Here is a 12,336-nt window from a genome sequence, read left to right on the forward strand (position 1 = left end):
CAACGATCCAATCTGGTTCGCTGAAAAGATCGAGTTCATTGACAATTAATGCTAAATCCTAGGCCAAACACCCATCACATTTGCAATAAAGCGAACCGTAAAGTGACTATACCATTCATCTGGGATGGTAATAGTCTTCCCGGTATAATTCCTCATTAATTTGATCGGTTCCATTCCCAAATCCTGCCACATATTCAAGAAAATATATACTCCACGCATGCAGAGAATTCAATAGTATATTTCCACTTCCGGTAAAATCAAGAAATATCCCATCTATTGTACAAGTAGTTGAAAGTGAAAAAAGGCTCGGCATTGTTGGACAGAAAGTTTCATAGGTCGGGTATCTGGCCGTTATTTAAAGGCTATGGATGAGATAACGTTAGTTGAATTGTAGGCAAAAGGCTAGCTGCAGTTGGCAGTTATAAGGGGTTCTGCAAAGCTATTGCAATAGCTCGAGCGGTTGGATATTGCAGGTGGAAAGGCGTTTCATCTACGTACGCAGGGAGAAGCCATTCGCTGAATGGACTTTGGAGAAAAGCGACTGCGGCCTGTGATATAAGAAGAAAACATATCAGCCAAGGTGAACAGGCAGATTCTGCTTGATATTGGGAAATATTATTGGGACAGCCGGGTGATCGAGACTTACCCCAAACATGATAACGCTTCTCACCATTGTAGCATTTTCTGACGAAGTCAACTCGGAGTAAACTGTCGACACAATACCACGAGGCTCCCCGCGGGATGAATGGGAGATAACACGTTGCTTTGGAGCCATTTTGTGAAGTAGGCAAAATTAAATTAAGCGTCGATCTATTTCAGCAAAGATGAATCCTGTTGAAATGTTGGTTATATTTCTGGTTGCGGACAAAAATTTCGGGAGGAAAAGAAAAGTTGCGTTCTTGGCGTTTGCGCGTGCACGTACATACAAGCTTCCTCAGAAAGCATCTCAAGCGCAAACAGCTTCATCGATGCACTTCTCCGCGCTTAAGTAAGGTCCTGTGGAAGACATATTTTGTGCCAATTATTAAAGGTTGAATGTCCCTCTATTAAAAAAATGGAGAGTATTGATGATATTTTCAAGGTATTCTCAAACGAGTTTCTCCGGTGCAGCTTCATTAACATATTGCGCGTGAACTGAACAGCTATATAGAAACCATCACATCCCTCCAATAGCAAGCGAAAGCTTGAACCGGCGCGAGATCCAAGTACGTTCTATCAGTCGATGGCATACACTTACGTTGAGAACACCATTTCCAGTTGCTAACCACATGGTTGGATAGCTGAAATATACAAAGCCGCGAAACTAGGCGCTAACGGAGATGCAAAGGGAGGCAAAGTAGCTACTGTTGAAGACGAGCATGAGGACGATGTTGCTGGCCCGGAAATCCCACCGGACTTCGAGGAAGATGTCCCAGACGATGAGGAGGGTAGATTCTTTGGGGGTGGTGTGACCAAGGACACAACAAATGCTTTGGACTACATTGACAAGCATGAGAATGAAGGCTCCGCGGTAGTTTGACACTTCCAGGCTGTTTCAATGTTTTAAACCCGGCTTGCTAATTCCTTTGGATTTAGCCTCATGTTATCGACTCAGCTTGGTTACGCAGGACCGCTCTGAACTTTGAGAGAAAGATATCAAAGAATGCTGAGCTTCGGGTTAAATTTGAAAATGAACCGCAAAAGTATTTTCTTGAACCGAACAATTCCTTCTTTTTTTCCCTTTCAAGGTGTCTAAGGTCGCTAACACCTCGGCTAGGTTCATGGCATCCGAAGCTGATTTAGACGTCGATATAAAGTCCCTATCAATCTTATCAGAACACCCAAATCTCTATAAAGAATTTGCAGAACTTGGCTGCGCTGGGTCTCTGGTTTCCTTGTTAACTCACGAAAATACCGATATATCGATTGATGCGATAGAAATCCTTGGTGAATTGATTGATGAGGATGTCGAAGCGGGAGAAGATCAGTGGGATACTCTCACAAACTCCATGGTAAGTCGTCTTCTTCCTCTACGCAATATAATAAAACTGAATTATTTTCAAGCTGGATGCAGATATTCTTGAGCTTTTATCCCAAAACCTTACTAGGTTAAATGAGGATAACGAGGTAGATAGATCTGGAATATACCACATATTAGGTAGGCAATGCATGGATGCAGATACACTATAGTTTCCTAACATTTTTCAGATATCCTGGAAAGTCTGGCCTCGAGACCATCAATCGCAGAACGCATTGGACAAGAGTCCAGCATCATGCCTTGGCTCCTTGAGCGTATATCAAAGAAAGAAAGCAGAATATCTCAAAATAAGCAATACTCAGCTGAGATGCTTGCAATATTACTACAGTCTTCATCAAAGAACCGACTGCGTTTTATTGGGTTAGATGGAGTGGACACACTACTCCAGCTATTGAGTGTATACCGAAAGCTCGATCCTCAAAAAGACTCCGATGAAGAAGAATATTTTGAGAACTTGTTTGATTGTTTAACTTGCATTGTGGATGAGGATGAAGGGAAAAACAAGTTTATCGAAGCAGAAGGCATTGAGCTTGCACAGATTATGCTTCGTGAGGGTACACTGAGTAGGCCGAGGGCTTTGCGTGTTCTAAACCATGCCCTTGGTGGACAAGGCGGGTCACAGGCGTGTGAAAAGTTCGTTGAGGCCGGGTTATTGAGAACAGTCTTCGGCATGTTCATGAAAAAGGTACCCTCGTGGAACTCAATCAATAACGGAGTAATGCTAACAATATGCCTATTATTTAGCAAGATAAATCGATTACAGAACATCTTTTGGGGATATTTTCATCGTTGCTGAGGCTACTCCCTGGTGATACGGCTGGGCGGATACGAACTTTAGCAAAATTTGTGGAGAAGGACTATGAGAAGGTTGAAAGATTGATTAAACTACGACGAGATTATAAATCCAAGCTCTCAATTGTAGAGCAAGATATCACCCAAGAGAAGAAAGATCTGAGTCAGGATGAACAAGATGCTCTGGCAGGAGAATGGCTATCGCGACAGCTTGACGCTGGACTCTTTTCACTACAGGTAAGTTGACTGTTACCTTTTCGCCGGTTCCCTGCATCCCTCAACTCACTTGTTTCCCTTTAGACTATAGACGTAATCCTTGCTTGGCTTGTGGCCGAGGATGATGGCGCGAAAGTGAAGGTAGAGTCGCTTATGGCAGATCAAGATGAAGATCTAAGCAGCATTCGTGCCACGCTCCAAGGTGAGTATTTAGAGCTTTCATAACTATCATAAAATTATCGGCTAATGTAGAAAATAGAACAACTGAGTGGGCTTGATGATTCTGAGCAGGATTACCAGGATACTAAAGACATTCTCAACACTTTAATGAGCTTTCTATAGCCATGGCATCGTTTATTACCATTACCATTCCATGACTGCATTCTAATGTACAATAGACACCGCAAAACATTCACGCCTTTGACTGTAGATATTCAAGACCTTCATCCGCTACGGCTAACCTGCATAGAGGAAGGTTCCATACAAGAGGATTACCCTAATCCGCAGGGCCTATAAGCGCATTCACGTATAAAAACAATGCTAACGGGTATATTGACAACATCAGTCAGATAGAGGACGGCCGTTTGGATAGGAACTGCCATAATAAGCTAGAACACATTTCCTCTCTATACCCAGAGGGTTGGATAAACTAAAGCAGTGAACGGTTCGATTCATAAGATTCCCTTCTATAAACTCTGATGGGATTATCAAGTCATTTTCTTCTGACTGCCCTAGTATTGCTCTTCCCCATGATTGATCTGGTTTAGAGTTATATTCTTCCGTAAAAATTTTTAAGGCCGATGGGCCTTATAGTCCACATGCAATGATGAGTATATGTCTTCTAGTGGAGTGGCCATCCACTCACTGGCTTGTATCTCTCCTTTCACCCTCGTTGAAGTTTCTCCTTTTATTGCTGTCAAAATCGTCGTCTTTTTATACGTATAATCACGTGATATAAGCGCGCTTTAGTAAGCTTGACCAGAACGGGAATTTCAGTGGCGGCTCATCGAGGTCTTCATTGAGCTTCACCTTCATCCGCGCAAACCGAAAACGATCACTGATACGACCTCCATTTACACCGATGCAGGCGTGAGCTAATTACATTAATGCTGGCTGATTCTTACTCTCTGTTGACATCTGGCTGCTTAATCTAGATCCCTCTGGGGATCGGTGAACTTGTTGCAGCGCGCACCAATTTCTGATCAGCAACACACCACAATGGAGTACGCAGACGAATATGGGGACGATGTCTACTATGAGGCTGAGGAGGGTATCACATCTGAAGACTGCTGGACGGTAATTTCAGCTTTTTTCGAGTCCAAGGGACTGGTCTCTCAGCAGCTAGACTCCTTTGACGAATTCATCTCCACTACTATGCAAGAACTGGTGGAAGAGCAGGGCCAGGTAACTCTCGATCAAACGGTCCCTCCTGGTGACGATGAGCAGGATCCCGTCGTTTTACGCCGCTATGAACTCAAGTTTGGCACCGTCATGCTGGCTAGGCCTTCTATGACAGAAGGAGATGGCGCAACCAGTATTATGTTGCCGCAGGAAGCTCGTCTACGAAATCTCACTTATGCCAGTCCTCTCTACCTCGGTATCTCAAAAAAAATTATGGAAGGACGAGAACGCCTACTATCAGAACGAGACGATGAGGAGGAAGAGGTTGAAGAAAAAGGCGATGAGGAAAGACGGAGCCGTGGCACATATCTACACTGGGAACGAAAGCCGACACTGGAGGACGAGGCAGAAGAGGAAAATATTTTCATTGGAAAGATGCCTATTATGCTCAAGTCAAAGTACTGCATCCTCAAAGATCTTGGCGAGCAAGCTCTCTACAACTGGAACGAGTGTCCATACGATTCGGGTGGTTATTTCGTTATCAATGGAAGTGAAAAGGTTTTGATCGCGCAAGAACGAAGTGCTGGAAATATTGTGCAAGTGTTCAAGAAGGCTCCTCCAAGTCCAACCCCCTACGTTGCCGAAATTCGAAGTGCTGTAGAAAAGGGCTCTAGAATCCTTTCCCAGCTCTCCATCAAACTCTTTGCCAAAGGCGACAGTGCAAAGGGCGGATTTGGTCCAACGATCCGATCGACGCTACCTTATATCAAAACAGATATTCCTATTGTCGTCGTGTTCCGTGCGCTCGGTGTAGTGTCAGATGAAGATATCCTGAACCACATTTGTTATGACCGAAACGACACACCAATGTTAGAAATGCTTAAGCCTTGTATTGAGGAGGGTTTCGTTATCCAGGATCGTGAGGTTGCGCTTGATTTTATTAGTAAGAGAGGATCCTCTCCTATGAGCATGAACCAAGAGAAGCGAGTACGATATGCCAGGGATATCATTCAAAAAGAATTCCTGCCTCATATCTCACAGAGCGAAGGTAGCGAAACTCGCAAAGCCTTCTTTTTGGGCTACATGGTCCACCGCCTTCTCCAGTGTGCGCTTGGACGCCGTGATGTGGATGATCGAGATCATTTTGGAAAGAAACGTCTGGATTTGGCTGGGCCCCTACTAGCTAACTTGTTCCGAGTTTTATTTATGAGGCTTACCAAAGATCTTTACAAGTACGTCCAACGGTGTGTCGAAACTGGTAGACAATTATACCTGAATATTGGTGTCAAGGCCAGCACCCTTACAGGTGGCCTCAAATATGCGCTTGCTACAGGGAACTGGGGTGAGCAGAAGAAAGCTGCTAGTTCGAAGGCTGGTGTGTCACAAGTCCTTAACCGCTACACATACGCATCTACACTATCGCATCTTCGACGTACAAATACCCCTATTGGCAGAGACGGTAAGATTGCCAAACCTCGACAGCTTCATAACACCCATTGGGGCCTTGTTTGCCCCGCTGAGACGCCTGAAGGGCAAGCTTGTGGTCTGGTCAAGAATTTAGCACTAATGTGCTGTATCACTGTCGGTACTCCGAGTGAACCCATCATTGATTTTATGATTCAGCGCAACATGGAAGTTCTGGAAGAATTTGAACCTCAAGTTTCGCCCAATTCGACAAAAGTGTTTGTGAATGGCGTTTGGGTTGGTGTGCACAGAGATCCCGCGCATCTTGTTGGAACCGTTCAGTCGCTGCGGCGGCGAAACATGATTTCTCATGAAGTTAGTTTGGTTTGGGATATTAGAGATCGAGAGTTCAAGATATTCACCGATGCTGGGCGTGTATGTCGACCTCTATTTGTGGTCGACAATGATCCCAAGAGTGAAAACAGTGGGTCTCTTGTTCTTGTAAAAGAACACATTCACAAACTTGAAGCCGACAAGGAACTTCCACCAGACCTTGATCCAGAAGAGCGGAGAGAGAGACACTTCGGCTGGGACGGGCTTGTGAAATCCGGAGTGGTCGAATATGTTGATGCAGAAGAAGAGGAAACCATCATGATTGTCATGACCCCAGAGGACCTGGAAGCATCGAAGCAATACCAAGCTGGCTATGGCATGCCTGAAGAGGACACTACTGACAGTAATAGACGTGTTAAGTCGAATCTAAGCCAAAAGGCTCACACCTGGACGCACTGTGAAATTCATCCCAGCATGATATTGGGAATTTGTGCCAGTATCATTCCCTTCCCCGATCACAACCAATCTCCTCGTAACACATACCAATCTGCTATGGGAAAACAAGCTATGGGTGTGTTCCTCACAAATTTCGAGCAGCGTATGGAGACAATGGCGAATATTCTCTACTATCCACAGAAGCCTCTCGCTACAACTCGATCCATGGAGTTCCTCAAGTTCCGTGAACTTCCTGCGGGCCAGAATGCTATTGTGGCTATTGCTTGTTACTCTGGCTATAACCAAGAAGATTCTGTTATTATGAACCAAAGTAGTATCGACCGCGGCTTGTTCCGAAGTTTGTTCTACCGAACTTACACGGATTCTGAGAAGATGGTCGGTTTGACTGTTGTTGAGCGATTTGAGAAACCGATGAGATCAGACACACTTCGAATGAAACATGGAACCTACGACAAGGTTGACGATGACGGCATCGTCTCACCGGGCGTTCGTGTGTCTGGCGAAGATATTATCATTGGTAAAACCTCACCGTTGGCACCTGAGGCTGAAGAACTTGGTCAGCGAACGAAGCAACATACTAAACTGGATGTTTCAACTCCTCTCAGAAGCACTGAGAGCGGTATCGTCGATCAGGTACTTGTATCTACAAGTAATGATGACTTGAAGTTTGTGAAAGTGCGGATGAGAACCACGAAGATTCCCCAGATCGGTGACAAGTTTGCATCTCGACACGGTCAAAAGGGTACAATTGGTATTACCTACCGGCACGAGGATATGCCATTTACCAGAGAAGGTGTCACGCCCGATTTGATTATCAACCCCCACGCCATCCCGTCTCGAATGACAATTGCCCATTTGATTGAGTGTCAACTGAGTAAAGTATCCTCTCTCCGTGGATATGAAGGTGATGCAACGCCTTTCACCGATGTTACTGTCGACTCGGTATCAAGCTTGCTTCGTGAACACGGTTATCAATCCCGTGGATTTGAAGTTATGTACAATGGGCACACAGGAAGAAAATTGGTTGCTCAAGTATTCTTAGGTCCGACCTATTACCAGCGATTGCGACACATGGTGGACGACAAGATCCACGCACGCGCCCGTGGACCTACCCAAATTTTGACTCGACAACCAGTGGAGGGTCGTGCTAGAGATGGTGGTTTGCGATTCGGAGAGATGGAACGTGATTGCATGATTGCACATGGGGCCAGTTCATTTTTGAAGGAGCGACTATTCGATGTGTCCGATCCGTTCAGAGTACATATCTGTGATATCTGCGGATTGATGACGCCTATTGCGTGAGTTTACTGCCCCCTATCACCCCACAACCAACAACGGTAAACACTTTGAATGACCTGCTAATATAAATGGAAATACACAGCAAGGTAAAGAAGGGTGACTTCGAATGCCGAGCTTGCAGAAACAAGAATAAGATTTCGCAAGTGCATATCCCATATGCCGCCAAGCTTTTGTTCCAAGAACTAGCGTCTATGAATATTGCAGCACGTATGTACACCAAACGATCTGGTGTATCGATCCGCTAAGAGAAGCGATTTACTGTCCAATATTGGTCGTTGTCTGTATTTCGTTTAAATTTCGGCCAACTGGCTGTACCTCCTCCTCGTCCCTTCCACTATGACCCACGTTCTCTTCTCTTCCTTGTCTTAAAGAAACTGCTTTCTCCCCCCAATTGTTCTTCTCCTGCCTAGCCATGCGCCTATACAACTATTCCAGTAATATCTTTCTCATTACCCTGCGAGGTTCCTTTAATCTGTCATACAATCATTAGTTCTGCTGCTTGATGGAAAGAGAAAGGCGCAAGTTCTTGAAAATAAAAATACGGGCGTTGTTTTTGCAGGTATTTTAGTTAGCAGATCTTCAATGAGAATTTGCAAAGCGATTATAGACTCAAATTAAAGTGACAGTTAAGTCCTTACATCTAGATCTGCCTTTGGCAAAGGACCTTGATTCAAACATAGGTATAGAAGGTGTAGGTTAGCGCAGGTTATAACTTGGTACGTAGTAACTAGTGGTTATAACACCACCCGGACCCCCCCCCATATAACCACTAGTTATTTAGTATCAAGTAGTTAGTTTTATGCGCAAAGCATGGTCACGTGAACACTAACTTCCTGGAGGTTTCTTTCTCTTCGCATGAGAAACGTATTACCATGGCAAATGCTTTTCGATCGAGAAGGCAGCAGAAGCAGCTTTTTTCCTAGGATGCAGAAGTATCTACACATCTGAAAGGTTGCTTTACTACTTATTGGGAGATGGTGCTAGGCGAAAATATCCCATTGGCCATGGGTACTTAAGTTACGTTCTTCCTGGTTTCTGCAGATGCGCTGCACGGCAATGCAGAACACAGGCAATATGCTTGCAAAGAGAGACTGATATGGTGGTGTATATATCAGTTTACGTTGAAGATGAAAACGTAACTATGAACTGACGCAAACGGGAGGAACAGAGGAAGTTTCTGTCTGGTGGGCACAACTGCAATGCACACTTGTTTACTCCACCAGTTGACATGAGATCATACTATGTAGTCGGTCGGGGATTACGACACCAACGGCACTGAAAGTTGATCGTCGGACATCTGATCGAAAATCTTGAGCGGAGTGCTGAGTGCTTGGACTCTATTATTGATATCTGGATAGTCGCTCCAGGGAAAAGGCAGATACCTAAGAACAGTATAATATACCCTTAACTAAGTGCTTCGACTCAGCTTTCTTGCATCACAAATACACATCAGTGAGAGACAAGTTGAGCAGAGAACAAAAACGGCATCAATTTACAAGACTCGGATCGAGAATTTCCAGACAATACTAGATATATAAAGAGTAGAAAACAGGGTATGGGTACACATGGGACAGCGAAGTTTCCCATATGAATTACTCTATGATCTAGGTGGATCTGTCGATTCCGGTGCTCGGTCGATTGACTTTGACAGACCGAAGAGCTTTGGGGGCCAAATCGGCGATTGGCTCTCATCCATAGCGAAAGCAAAATGAACGGCCTGCCCGCAGGAACATTACATATCCAGCTACTCATTTACTTCAATATCCACACACCAAATCCCATTTCTGGTTCTATCTATACGGGTTCCGCCACCCTGCTAGGTTTTAGGTACGTATTCGACTATATTTTATGCACTCAACAAGAACTCATGACCAGCTCAGTGATAAAGTTCGGATGTCAACTGACGATTTATCCCACCCACATTTCGTCAAAGTGGATTGACTCTACCCGGCTAGCAGACATATGAAGAGATTTCGCTTCCTCTGCAGACCAGGCATGGCTTTAAGCGGAGCGTAGCTATCCTATTCTGGAGCTATATATGCATGAAAGCGCCATGGGTTGAGGACAGAAGGCCCTGTATACCTTGTAAACAGGTGACGGTACCAGCCCGAATAAGTTGAACTAGCGGGTAAACCTTTCAAGTGAACCTTCGATGCGAAGGGTACGTTTATATTATGAATAATAATTGATTCTGCATGGAATTGGCTCGATATTGATCAGTACATGGTACACACCGTATCATATCCCGGGTACCCCTAGCAACATCTTACACTCAGAGTGGCGGACCTGAATGCGATTTTATGCAACATCACCTAGGCTATACCATCTTTGGAGCCGCAGCCCAGTGAGATATTTAATTTTTCTTACCTTTACCTCCAACAACAGAGAGACCCTACCCTTGTCGACCTGCACTTCTATCCGAATGATCAATGGCTGGCAGCCCATACTCACAGGGTTGTACTCAGCATACACACACCTAACTGGCCCACCAGAACAAACTTCGAAGGAATAAGAAGAGGGTCATGCAGGATGCAAGTACCTAGCGGTTCAACTGAGGGCTCTTTAGCACTTTCCAGCCAAGCTACCTGCTTTGTTACTCGCTGCAGAATTAAAAGGGGCGATCCTGAGCCTGAGGCCTCATTGGAGCGAAGCAACCTTTGGAACGGGGTTTCGAGTTGGCTCAGTGCTGTTAGATGTATCAGCAAAACCGTGTGATGGGGACGTGGCAGGCAAAGGGCGGCACGAAGTCAACCAGGTGCAGGTGTGTGTGTGTTGGTTGGTAGTAAGTACTCCACCACCAGATCTCTGCGTCATGGTACATGCCCCTCTCCTTGCTGCTAAAAATACACCGGCATCAACCGCCGAGCACGTTTATTGGCCATATGCAGTGTGATTGGACCCACACTTCCTCGATCAGGATTAGTGTCGGCGCACGATCCTCGCTTCTACGGCTTCTGGTTGGCTGATCCTCTCTCCACCCTGCCGGCGACCCACAACCTTACAGCCAATAAGCGGTGGTCTCTACCCGCCCGCCTGCGTTGCGCCCCACCCATGCTTGCCCACCGCCCGGACCTTTCGCTGCCTTGCTCTGCTGCGGCTTTTGCTGCATTGCAAAGATATAAACACCGCCCAACTCCACGTCCATTCTCTCTTTTTCCTTCTCTTTCTTCCTCTTCTTTTCCCCGTCCCCCTAATTCTGTTCTTTCTTCGTCCTCGAGCTATTCCTATATTAAGAGAATTTTTATAGAGCCGGTCTCTTCTCTCGCATAATACTCCTATACCTTTATTTGCGCACTCTTAATATACAATCTCTCCCGTTATCTACTCGTTGTCGCTGGTCCGGCAATCCGAATTGATTTCGTTAATAGCTCGTGTGATTTTTTTACAACACTTTCACCTCAATTATTCTTCCAACGCACTTTTGTTTCATATCCTCTTTTTGACTCGACGCCTCAAGGAAGCTCCGGTTAGCTACCTTCGTCCATTCAACAACTACTTAACGTGCCTACGCTTTCAACCATCCTTTCTATAATATTTAATAATTTTTGATCGACCAACTCCCCTAATATTTTACCCCTGATCGTCTTTTTATCCGGAATAAAAGGACATCAACCCCGAAATTATACGCTAAAAGACTACAAAAAATATATACAACACACTCAACAAACATCATGTCTTCCACTGCTATCCAGCTCAACTTCTCCCTTCGCACTTCTTCTAATGTGAAGACCGTCCATCTTTTGGGCTCTTGGGACAACTATGCCGGCCAGCTCCCCCTCTCCGCCTCCAAGTCCAAGGCTGGCTCGTGGCAGGGGGCTTTCCGCTTCCAGACTACCATGCTTCACCCCGGCTCTCGCTACTGGTACTACTATATCATGGACGGCTACCATGTCTCCCATGACCCTGCAGCCGAGTTCACCGTTGAGCCAACCACCGGACGCAAGTTGAACATCCTTGATGTTCCCCGTGTGTCCTCAACCAAGTCTGCTCCAACCTCCAAGCCACGCCGCGACAGCGTTGATGTACCAGTCGGCCGCGCTCTGTCTCCATCCAGAATCTTGCACCCGCGTCCTTCCAAGCCATACGCATCACGCCAAATCCGAGAAGCCAACTACCAGGACTTGCCAACCGTCGACGCGCTGACCGCGAGATTCAGAAATACTGATCTCTCAGATGACGACTCCGACATCTCTTCCTCGCCGCCATCTTCATCTGGATCTTCTCTCTCCTCACGCTCCAACAACACCTCGCCATCTTCCGTATCCTCCTTCAGTGATCTCGACTCAGCTTGCAGCTGTCAAAGATTCGGAATCACCCGCAGCGGAGAGAAGGTCAAGATTGACTGTGGTGGTCGTCGATGTGGCTACAACTCCCTGTCAGACTCCTCTGATGACTCTGACGAGGCATGCAGCTCTGATGAAGAATACAAGCATGTCCGCACCCAACTTCGCCGCCAGAACATCACCGTCCGCAGGTAA

General features: G+C 45.7%; 4 protein-coding genes across 4 annotated transcripts; 3 read left to right on the plus strand and 1 right to left on the minus strand.

The window, feature by feature from the left end:
- Window positions 1–1,054: 1,054 nt before the first annotated feature.
- MCYG_02389 (conserved hypothetical protein) lies at window positions 1,055–3,367 on the plus strand (the record flags this gene model as incomplete). Its single annotated transcript, XM_002849409.1, has 10 exons — window positions 1,055–1,081; window positions 1,151–1,205; window positions 1,281–1,510; window positions 1,576–1,682; window positions 1,757–1,991; window positions 2,044–2,137; window positions 2,188–2,702; window positions 2,762–3,046; window positions 3,110–3,227; window positions 3,285–3,367. 10 exons carry the CDS (start codon window positions 1,055–1,057, stop codon window positions 3,365–3,367), a joined length of 1,749 nt encoding a protein of 582 aa, XP_002849455.1.
- Window positions 3,368–4,243: 876 nt separating this feature from the next.
- On the plus strand, window positions 4,244–8,103 carry MCYG_02390 (DNA-dependent RNA polymerase II RPB140; the record flags this gene model as incomplete). Its single annotated transcript, XM_002849410.1, has 2 exons — window positions 4,244–7,857; window positions 7,941–8,103. 2 exons carry the CDS (start codon window positions 4,244–4,246, stop codon window positions 8,101–8,103), a joined length of 3,777 nt encoding a protein of 1,258 aa, XP_002849456.1.
- Window positions 8,104–10,156: 2,053 nt separating this feature from the next.
- On the minus strand, window positions 10,157–11,003 carry MCYG_02391 (uncharacterized protein; the record flags this gene model as incomplete). The annotated part of the gene is made up of 4 exons (XM_002849411.1): window positions 10,157–10,291; window positions 10,333–10,544; window positions 10,649–10,695; window positions 10,861–11,003. 4 exons carry the CDS (start codon window positions 11,001–11,003, stop codon window positions 10,157–10,159), a joined length of 537 nt encoding a protein of 178 aa, XP_002849457.1.
- Window positions 11,004–11,529: 526 nt separating this feature from the next.
- MCYG_02392 (GTP-binding protein EsdC) lies at window positions 11,530–12,336 on the plus strand (the record flags this gene model as incomplete). The annotated part of the gene is made up of 1 exon (XM_002849412.1): window positions 11,530–12,336. The coding sequence occupies one exon, from the start codon at window positions 11,530–11,532 to the stop codon at window positions 12,334–12,336; it is 807 nt and encodes a 268-aa protein (XP_002849458.1).

Source organism: Microsporum canis, genomic scaffold (genome assembly GCF_000151145.1).
Source record: "Microsporum canis CBS 113480 supercont1.2 genomic scaffold, whole genome shotgun sequence".
Classification (NCBI taxonomy): domain Eukaryota; kingdom Fungi; phylum Ascomycota; class Eurotiomycetes; order Onygenales; family Arthrodermataceae; genus Microsporum; species Microsporum canis.